Raw genomic sequence first — 10,543 nt, 5'->3', positions numbered from 1 at the left:
TTTTTGCATTTTCTTAGTGATTTAATATCGATCTATGAAATTATAAGATCATAGGGTGTAATTCCACGCCGTTCCTAACCGTCAGAGTTGGGACTGCAGTCATTCCCCCAAAGTCTAAGATATGGGCTGACTGACTTTTTTTTGTTTTGCCTCCAGGGTTATCTCTGCGCTCAGTGCCTGCACTACGAATCCACTGCTCCTGGAGGCCATTTTTCCTTTTTTTTGTTGCATAGGACAGAGAGAAATGGAGAGAGGAGGGCAAGACAGAGAGGGGGAGAGAAAGACAGACACCTGCAGACCTGCTTCACCGCCTGTGAAGCGACTCCCCTGCAGGTGGGGAGCCGGGGGCTCGAACCGGGGTCCTTAAGCCCGTCTTTGCGCCTCACCCCACATGTGCTTAACCTGGTGCACCGCCGCCCGGCTCCCATGGGCTGACTTTATAATCGTCTGTCTGTATCTTTGTCCTGCCCTCCTCTGCCCATCTTTTCTCTGGCCCTGCCTTCACCTCCTTTCTAAGTCACACCTACACCTGTCACTCCTTCCAGGCGCCCTTCTTTCCCCCCGCTCCTCTCTAAGGCGAGAGGAGTGGTGCCTGGCTTGCTCTGGTGTTTCCCAGGTTTGCTTCCCTCTCAGTGACGGGATAAAACATGGTTCCTGGCGACAGAGGCTTTGGGTCATGGTGGAGAGAGAGGGCTAGAGAGCCCTCTGATTGTCTTTCTCTCCTCTGGGAGCACGGACCGGGTTTCTTTTTGGGGTGCAGAAGGTGGGAGTTCTGGCTTCTTTTGTGTCCTCATAGGCACAGAAAACATCTGTGGAGATGAGCCAGGTACAAGTGTTGCTACTTTAAAATCCTGGCTTTTTGTTTCCTCCAGGGTTATTGCTGGGCTCAGTGCCCGCACTACGAATCCACTGCTCCTGGAGGCCTTTTTTCCTGTTTTATTGCCCTTGTTGTTACTGCTGTTGTTGGTGTTGGATAGGACAGAGAGAAATGGAGAGAGGAGGGGAAGGCAGAAAGGGGGAGAGAAAAGCAGACCTGCTTCACTGCCTGTGAAGTGACCCCCTGCAGGTGGGGAGCCGGGGGCTTGATCCAGGATCCTTATGCCGGTCCCTGCGCTTCGTGCCATATGCGCTTAACCCACTGCGCCACCGCCCGGCTCCTAAGAGTCTTAGGCTGTTTTGTATACTTTAAGCAGCAAAATGGTTTCCATCATTTGAATGCAGAAATAATATGTGTGCAGGGCCCCGCTCTAACTAGCTGAAATTACTACACAAAATCTAACTTTTGCTTGGTATGCAAATCAGTATCATTTTACGAACATAATCATTTTACTATTAAATTTTTTTTTTTTTTTTTTTTAGTTTGGCTTTTGGAACTTGAAACAGGTAAATTTGCTCCCCCTACTGTTCATTTTCGAGTGAGACAGGTGCACTGAGGGCCGGGCCAAGCCAGCAGGCAGCAAGCACAGAGGGACTTTGCCTTGTTCCCGCTTCACAAGTAGCTCTTGCGAGGTCGGAAAGTAAGGCCAGGCAGCGTGGAGTTGGCATAGTAGCCCTGAAGTCTGGCTCCACTCACATGGAAACAGCTTCCAGCCCCAGGTGTGTGCAGGCTACTAGCTGCTCTCCCAAGCCTTTCTCTAAGCAGTAGCAAGCCATTCTTGGAATATTTGCGATTTCATTGTTCTTTGAGTGTTGATCTTTGTTATTGTCAGTGCCGTAAGTTTTCCCAGAGATAGTTATAGTAAGTTTTTTAAATACAAGACTTGAGTCATATGGAGCCTGTAATTTTTTTTTAATAGAATTTTAAAAAATGTTTTTGATGTTTACTCCTGAAGGTTATCTAGCTTCTCCTGAATGGAAACTCAGAAGAAGCTGTTTAAACATTTGGACAACTCAGTTATAGGAAAAATTTAAAGCTGAACCATAACCTATGGTGTTTAAATTTCTCTCACTAAGGTTTGATTCCTGCTCTTGTCTGTTCACGGTGACTAGTGCGGTGCCTGGCGTGTAGGGAGAAACAAAGGCGTCTCTGCCTCTGCCTCAGTCTGAAGCATCAGTGTGGTCACTGTCATGCCGCTGTTGCCAGGATCTCAGCACGCTGCACTGACTGGCTTCTTCCTTAGAGATGACAGAGGCGGGGCAGGGCCCACAGCACTAAGGCTCCTTCCAGTGTGGGGGTGGCTGGGCTCACGCCAGGGTCACACACAAGGCGGAGCACTGAGTGTACTGCCCAGGGGAGCTCCTCCACCTGCCATATTGTTATTTAAGGTTAGTTCTTTGATTTGCATATATGAGAAACACAGGCCGGAGGCACCACTCTAGTACAAACGGTGATGGGGACTGAACCGGGAACCACTGGACATTCAGGACTGAAGCTCTCCCAGCTGAGCGATTTCCCAGCCTGTATAAATATATGGTCAGCTCTGCCTGTCTCTGTGTGCATGTCTGTCTGTCTGTCTCTGTGTGCATGTCTGCCTGCCTACTCCTCTGTCTGCCTGTCTCTGTGTGCATGTCTGTCTGTCTGTCTCTGTGTGCATGTCTGTCTGTCTGTCTCTGTGTGCATGTCTGCCTGCCTACTCCTCTGTCTGCCTGTCTCTGTGTGCATGTCTGTCTGTCTGTCTCTGTGTGCATGTCTGTCTGCCTGTCTCTGTGTGCATGTCTGTCTGTCTCTGTGTGCATGTCTGTCTGTATGTGTGCATGTCTGTCTGCCTATCTCTGTGTGCATGTCTGTCTGTCTCTGTGTGCATGTCTGCCTGCCTACTCCTGTCTGTCTCTGTGTGCATGTCTGTCTGTCTGTCTCTGTGTGCATGTCTGTCTCTGTGTGCATGTCTGCCTGTCTCTCTGTGTGCATGTCTGTCTGTCTGTCTCTGTGTGCATATCTCTCTGTCTCTGTGTGCATGTCTGTCTGTCTGTCTGTCTCTGTGTGCATGTCTGTCTGTCTCTGTGTGCATGTCTGTCTGCCTGTCTCTGTGTGCATGTCTGTCTCTGTGTGCATGTCTGTCTCTGTGTGCATGTCTGTCTGTCTGTCTCTGTGTGCATGTCTGTCTCTGTGTGCATGTCTGCCTGTCTCTGTGTGCATGTCTGTCTCTGTGTGCATGTCTGTCTGTCTGTCTCTGTGTGCATGTCTGTCTGTCTCTGTGTGCATGTCTGTCTGTCTGTCTCTGTGTGCATGTCTGCCTGCCTGTCTCTGTGTGCATGTCTGTCTGTCTCTGTGTGCATGTCTGTCTGTCTGTCTCTGTGTGCATGTCTGCCTGCCTACCCCTCTGTCTGTCTGTTGGATCATGAAGAGAGGGAGAGGAGGGCTACAGCACCACTCTGCCATCTCGTGTGGTGCCAGCGATAAAAACTAGGTCTTCACACTGTACATGTTCTACTGCTAAGCTACATCTCCAGCCTCACAAACAGGAAAAAAGGTGTGAGTGTGTGTGTGAGTGTGTGTGTGTGTGTGTGTGTGAGTGTGTGTGTGAGTGTGTGTGTGTGTGTGAGAGTGTGTGTGTGAGTGTGTGTGTGTGTGTGTGTGTGTGAGTGTGTGTGTGAGTGTGTGTGTGAGTGTGTGTGTGTGTGTGTGTGAGAGTGTGTGTGTGAGTGTGTGTGTGTGTGTGTGTGTGAGAGTGTGTGTGTGAGTGTGTGTGTGAGTGTGTGTGTGTGTGAGTGTGTGTGTGTGTATGAGTGTGTGTGTGAGTGTGTGTGTGAGTGTGTGTGTGAGAGTGTGTGTGTGAGTGTGTGTGAGAGTGTGTGTGTGTGTGTGTGAGTGTGTGTGTGTGTATGAGTGTGTGTGTGAGTGTGTGTGTGAGTGTGTGTGTGAGAGTGTGTGTGTGAGTGTGTGTGAGAGTGTGTGTGTGTGTGTGTGTATGAGTGTGTGTGTGAGTGTGTGTGAGTGTGTGTGTGTGTGAGTGTGTGTGTGAGTGTGTGTGTGTGAGTGTGTGTGAGAGTGTGTGTGTGTGAGTGTGTGTGAGTGTGTGTGTGTGTGAGTGTGTGTGAGTGTGTGTGTGTGAGAGTGTGTGTGTGTGTGTGTGTGAGTGTGTGTGTGAGTGTGTGTGTGTGTGTGAGAGTGTGTGTGTGAGTGTGTGTGAGAGTGTGTGTGTGTGTGTGAGTGTGTGTGTGTGTATGAGTGTGTGTGTGAGTGTGTGTGTGAGTGTGTGTGTGAGAGTGTGTGTGTGAGTGTGTGTGAGAGTGTGTGTGTGTGTGTGTGAGTGTGTGTATGAGTGTGTGTGTGAGTGTGTGTGTGAGAGTGTGTGTGTGAGTGTGTGTGTGAGTGTGTGTGTGAGTGTGTGTGTGAGTGTGTGTGTGTGTGAGTGTGTGGCTGTGTGTGTATGAGTGTGACTGTGTGAGAGTGTGTGTGTGAGTGATGTGTGTGTGTGTGTGTGAGATCACTGGGGGTCAGTGCCTGCACTACAAATCCACTGCTCCTGGAGACCATTTTTTTAAATTCTGTTGCCCTTGTAGTTATTGTTATAGCTGCTGCTGGTGGACAGGACAGAGAGATATGGTGAGAGGAGGACAGGACAGAGAGAAATGGAGAGAGGAGGACAGGACAGAGAGAAATGGAGAGAGGAAGAGAGACACCTGCAGACCTGCTTCATCTCCAGCAAAAGGTGTGTTTGTGTAAGACACACGGCTCACCATGCTAGCGCTGTGAAAACAGGTCTTTCTGACTGTTCCTGGGACCTGTTTCTGAAACAAAGGGGACCTCAGGGGACCTCGTCTTCTGTGCGGTGCCCCTTCCCTGCTGGGCTCATCCCGCCCGCCCTCTGCATTGCAGGCTGCTGGAGGAAGAATCTTCCAAGCGGGCTGAGCTGGAGAAGTGGCACCTGGAGCAGCAGCAGGCCATTCAGACCACGGAGGCGGAGAAGCAGGAGCTGGAGAACCAGCGTGTCATTAAAGAGCAGGCCCTGCAGGAAGCCATGGCGCAGCTGTCACAGCTGGAGCTGGAGCGGAAACAGGCGCTGGAGCAGTACGAGGTAGCCCAGCGTCCCTGCAGACACGACAGTGATGAGCGCGGGAGCCGGGCGGCAATGCGGCGCGTTAAGCGCAGGTGGCACAAAGCACAAGGACCGGCATAAGGATCCCGGTTCGAGCCCCCGGGCTCCCCACCTGCAGGGGAGTCGCTTCACAGGCGGTGAAGCAGGTCTGCAGGTGTCTGTCTTTCTCTCCCCCTCTCTGTCTTCCCATCTCTCCATTTCTCTCTGTCCTATCCAGCAACAGCTATGACAACAATAACAACTACAACAAGGGCAATAAAATGGGAAAAATGGCCTCCAGGAGCAGTGGATTCACGGTGCAGGCACTGAGCCCCAGTGATAACCCTGGAGGCAGAGATAATAATAATGAAACATGCCCATTTGTAAGAAGCGATAGTGTGGGTTTGACAGTTTATGAGCATGTCAGTCATAGCCCAGCCAAAAGACACAAACCACACAGTGATTTGATCTGATAAAGTTTAATATAAAAAAATAGTCACCCCTGGGGATTTGATTAAGCAGTGAAGGAAACCCCCAGGAACACAGGAAGCAGCTGCTGCGTCTGGGAACGAGACCGAACGCCCCGGCGAGGAATTCATGGCGAAGGGGGAGGGACCCCTCGCTCTTGTGTCTTTGGTCCCAGCACTGTCCTCTCTCCTGGGAGCGCCGTGGCCTATGGACTTCACTTCTTGGCGAAGTGCTGTGCCTGCAGAGCGCTGGGGTTCGGGCACAGGTGGCAACTCCCCGGGGTGAACGCCAGGGGTGCCCAGTGTGGCCCGGGATCTGCTGAGAAGACCCCGCCCTTCCTTTCCAACGTCGCTTCTGTTGATGAAGCCTAAGTGGTGCTGGTGGTGGGCCAGTCAGCCTCGTGCAGAGGTGGGACGCCGCCCAGCCGAGCTCTTGGAGCTGTAAGTGGCACAGGGGATCCGTCCGCTCGGCCGCAGTGAGTGTGGGTCCGGCTCTGCGTGTGGCCTTGGCCTTTCGGAACTCCCCTGATGGTTAGTTACCGCACTTTTGGTTCTCAAAGTGGCTGTGAGGGTCTAGGGAGGTAACCGACAGTCTCCTAGCCAGTGCCTGATTATTATTTGGCTCTTAGACCGTGCGTGTGTTTGCATAATCCAGAATCTGCTTTGGTTCCAGGGAGTTAAAAGGAAGCTGGAGATGGCAACTAGCAAGACCAAGAGCTGGAAGGACAAAGTGGCCCAGCACGAAGGGTTGATCCGACTGGTGGAGCCAGGTAGCTCACTCTGAGTAGCCGTGTATTCAGTCAGTCTTTCTGCTTTGCTTGTACTTAAAATTGTGGCCAAAAAAAAGCTCAAGGACCGGCAGAAGGATCCCAGTTCGAGCCCCCAGCTCCCCACTTGCAGGGGGGTCACTTCACAGGCGGTGAAGCAGGTCTGCAGGTGTCTGTCTTTCTCTCCCCCTCTGTCTTCCCTTCCTCTCTCCATTTCTCTCTGTCCTATCCAACAACAACGACAACATCACTAACAACAACAATAAAAAACAAGGGCAACAAAAAGGAATAAATATATATATATATGTAAATAAATAAATAAAATTGTGGAAAAAAACAAAAAAAAAAACACCTTTTTAGCCCCAGGGAACAGAAACTACGTTGGCCTGTGCTCATATCACCCTGAGTGTGTGGGTCCTGAGTGTGTCTTATCTCAGAAGCTCACCAGGGTCCCGCTCTCAGTACTTGGTAGGAGGCAGGAGCAAAGCTATGTGGGGTGAAGCCCTGCTGAATGACTCGCCCTCTAATGAGTACGGAGACCATCTTGTGGCTGCTGGGACTGACATGCTGATTTCGGATATCCCTCAGGAAGGAAATAGTTAAGTAGGAAAACCAGTGTCCTGGGGGCCGGGCCGTGGGGCATCGGGCTGAGCGCACAGGGAGCCCGGTTCAAGCCCCCGGCTCCCCACAAGTGGTGAAGCACGTCTGCAGGTGTCTATCTTTCTCTCTTCCTCCCCTCTTGTTTTCTCTGTCCTATCCAAAAAATGAAAGAAAGAAAAGGCCTCCAGGAGCAGTGGATTTATAGTGCAGGCACTGAGCCCCCGAGAACCCTGGAGAGAGAAAAAAAATCACTGTTCTGTCTGTGGACTAATAATGTAAATGAAAGAATACAAGTGTCCTTACATTTGAAGTATGTGTGTCTTTTAGGTTCGAAAAATCCTCACCTGATCACTAACTGGGGCCCCGCAGCTTTCACCCAGGCAGAACTCGAAGAGAGAGAGAAGAACTGGAAAGGGAAAAAGACCACAGAGTGACCGCACCTGCCCGGAGTCACCGGGGCGTAGACAGCAAGTGCGGCTGGACAGCTTTCCGCTAACGACAGACCGGCTTTGCTGCTTCTCTCTTTCCCGCAGCCCTTAGCCTTCTGGTTCACCCTCCCGCACATATCACCTGACAAGGAAGCCGCCATCGTCCATCTGTAGACACTCTCCCTCACGGGAACAAGGCAATGTCACCGTGCCGTGCTCAGGACCTCTGGATAATCAGTCTCTTTCCTTCTCCGGGTGCCTGGCTCTCACCAGCGGCCGGTCTCCCTGTCTCCCGTGCCAGTCGCCGCGTGCCTTTGCCCGTCGCTGGCTCAGCGAGAGAAGCGGCTGGACCAGCCTCCACTCGGAATGCTCTCAGCCCGTGTCCGCTGGTGTCAGCTTTGTTGAAGCGTCTGTTCAACGAGGGTTACGCCCTGGCTTCAGGGCCACCGTCTTCAGAGACAAGAATTCTTTACACAGTGCTTGTCTAAGATAGGCACTTCAGAATCAAAGCAGATACAAATTTAGCAAATCTCATTTGAATTGATATCTTACTACTAACTGAATTCCTTCTAATATTCAGTGGTGTCTGCTGTCAGCTTGCTGACAGACCCCTTGGTCCCACTTTGTAGTTACTGTATAGAAATCTTCAAGTGTGTGGATGCTTATCCTAACCAGGCTTTCCCTTGAGAAATAGGGATATGATCATTTGTAGCAACTATACATGAAAAAAGTCTTTAAAATGTATTTTTATGATGCGCTGTGTTGAAAAAGAACAAAATATTTATAATTTTCAAACAATTATCTAAATACTGTGCAATGTAATATGCTCAACCTTCTCAAGTTTTTTGCTAGTTTTCTAAGATACAGTAAATATTTTGTTTTTTTTTTAGTAAAATGGACTTGTTAAGAAAATAAAAAAATACAAAAAAAACCCCCAACCTCATACATTTCATTTACAAATGTTTTTTTATTTCCGTTATCCCTTCACAGCAAGCCTGGGGGCGCGTCTCAGTCCATGGCCTGTTGTCTTTTCGACTGCACAGAAGTGCAGCCCCTACCTGACTTGGCTCCCCACAGGCAGAACTCAGTGGTCAAGGGCTTCCCCTGAGCACCATTCATAAAACCACAGCTCCAGGACCGTGGAGAACTCTCCTCTCGGAGACTGGCAGAAGCGAGCAGAGAGAGAAGCCAAGACCCGGGTGCGTGTCTAGGACCCAGGAGATGCTGTGTGTGAGGCCCTGGGTGATAGGTGGTGTCCCTTTCCAACCAGAATAAAACTGAGCTGGGGAGGTAGCTTACAGGTGCTTGAGGTGCTTGAGGTCCTGGATTCACTCCCGGTGTTGCTTACAGAGCTGACTAGCGGTGTCTATGGCAGCCGGAGGCCATTCCCCAGCCAGGTCATGTCACTCGCACCTCAGTCGTTGTGTCTGCATCTGTTGTCTCTTGCTAGGCCTGGAAGTAGCCGCCAGAGCCAGGCTCAGCACAGGTGTCCACCGGCAGTGGTCCCGGGATTCAGGACACTAGACTGGGTGTGAGCCCTTCCTGCCACAGGGATTCAAGCAAGATGCGGTCCCTACGCGCTAAGCAAGCAACTAGGAACACGTGCCGGGCGCGGGGGCACGGGGGGCAGCAGGGAGGCGGTGTCCGTGCACGAGGCTCAGCGGGCTGTTTGCCCCTGCAGGTGAGCCTCCTTAAGGCGGGCGAGTCAGTAGACTCGGGTGAGCCTCCCGCCCTCAGTCGGCCGCTGCAGGCAGGTAAGCTGAGTGCTGTTCTTTCTCAGTGCTTTTGCTGGGTCCTCCAGCGGTGGGTCTGTCGTCTGCAGAGTTTAATGTTTGTGGGTTCCTTTGTCAAGGGTGTGCCTTGGAAGTTGGAGGTCTGCGTCACCCAGCTTCAAGTCTGGGAAGGAAGCTGTGTGCTGTAAAACCTGGAGCTGGGGGAGCTGGGGGCTGGGGGAGCTGGGGGGGCTGGGGGGGCTGGGGGAGCTGGGGGAGCTGGGGGCTGGGCCCCGCTGGCCCTGTATGTGTGTTCCCCCTTCGGATTCAGACGGGACCCTGGTGTTTCTTTGTCGTCAGTGGGGCCTCTTACACAAAGGAGCCTGAGCAGGGAGCTTAAGCTACGCACGCTGTTTACATGTTGTGGCAGTGTTAGGAATGGATTTTAAATTACAAATTGAAAAGGAAACAACAGATGGGGGTGTGAACCCTTGGCTTCTCAGGGCAAATGTCCAGGGTTTTGAGTTCTTTCCCGGTTGTGAATGTCGTGTGGGGGTGGCGGTGAGGGCGAAAGATTTCCCTGGGCTTCAGTGTGTGGTTTCCTTCTGGTTTCTGGTGAGTGAGTGGTCCTCACCCCCGGCCTGAGGGTTTGTTTACGGGCATTGTTCCACACGGGGTAGAGGCGCAGGTGTCTGGCATGGTGTAGGGTGAGCTCAGGTCTCCCCAGGTCTCCGTGGGAGAACAGCAGACCTTTCAAACCACTGGCTTCGGGAACACAAGGTAAGTAGGTGTGTGCGCATTTCCGTATACTGAGCCGACTCCCGCTTAGGGGCGTGTCCTGCAAACACCTGCTGTGGGCTAAGCCGACCCACTCGACCAGCTCCGTGTGCCTTACCATCCTGGTCGTCTCCTCTAAAGGAAAGAACACGTTGGTTGGTTTTTAAAAAGAAAAGAAAAACAAACTGACTTCTCTACTGTTGGGGTTGTCACAGTTGGGAGGGCTGGGTGCTGCCCAATGTGCAGAACACTGGGGGTGGGGTGTGAACCCCCAAAGCAGGGCTGTTGTGCAGTTAGCTTGCGTCTCCTTTGGGGTGTCTGAGTCACCTCTGTGTCTGAGGGCTGCTGTGTCAGCTCCCAGGCGGGAATCTGAGGGCAGTTCTCTGGTTATGGCCACAGGCCTCTTAGCTCTGCCTTCCCGAATCTTCCCTCAGTGCCTTTGTTGTTTTTATTACAGCTTTACCCACGTCAACAATTTTGGCTTTTTGGTTTGGTTTGGTTTGGTTTGGCTTGGTTTTACGTGGTTGCCAAGATTGAAACACCTCTTGTGGGCTAAGCAGGCCCACTTGACCCAGCTCCATTGTCTCTTACCATCCTGGTCGTCTCCTCTAAAGGAAAGAACACGTTGGTTGGTTTTTAAAAAGAAAAGAAAAACAAACTGTCTTCTCTACTGTTGGGGATGTCACAGTTGGGAGGGCTGGGTGCTGCCACGTGTCGTGCAGACACAGCTTGCTGACAACTAGGGGTGTTTTTGCCTGTGTGTGTGGAATGGAGATGACTAAAAATGAATTTGCAAAAAAAAAAGGTGGTAACTAAGCTGTTTGTTTTGACTTT

General features: G+C 51.4%; 1 protein-coding gene across 3 annotated transcripts in view; it reads left to right on the top strand.

Moving 5' to 3' along the window:
* The window catches only part of SWAP70 (switching B cell complex subunit SWAP70), a 94,948-nt gene extending 86,794 nt beyond the window's left edge, over positions 1–8,154 (top strand). For all 3 annotated transcript variants that reach the window (XM_060177193.1, XM_060177195.1, XM_060177194.1), the window contains 3 exons: positions 4,760–4,958; positions 6,099–6,195; positions 7,120–8,154. In XM_060177193.1, coding sequence (XP_060033176.1) covers positions 4,760–4,958; positions 6,099–6,195; positions 7,120–7,226 — 403 coding nt within the window. In that variant the 3' untranslated portion in view covers positions 7,227–8,154. The remainder of the gene's footprint in view (positions 1–4,759; positions 4,959–6,098; positions 6,196–7,119) is intronic.
* The last annotated feature ends 2,389 nt before the right edge of the window (positions 8,155–10,543 follow it).

Source organism: Erinaceus europaeus, chromosome 17, assembly GCF_950295315.1.
Source record: "Erinaceus europaeus chromosome 17, mEriEur2.1, whole genome shotgun sequence".
Taxonomy (NCBI): Eukaryota; Metazoa; Chordata; class Mammalia; order Eulipotyphla; family Erinaceidae; genus Erinaceus; species Erinaceus europaeus.
This window is presented reverse-complemented; position numbering and strand designations above follow the sequence as displayed.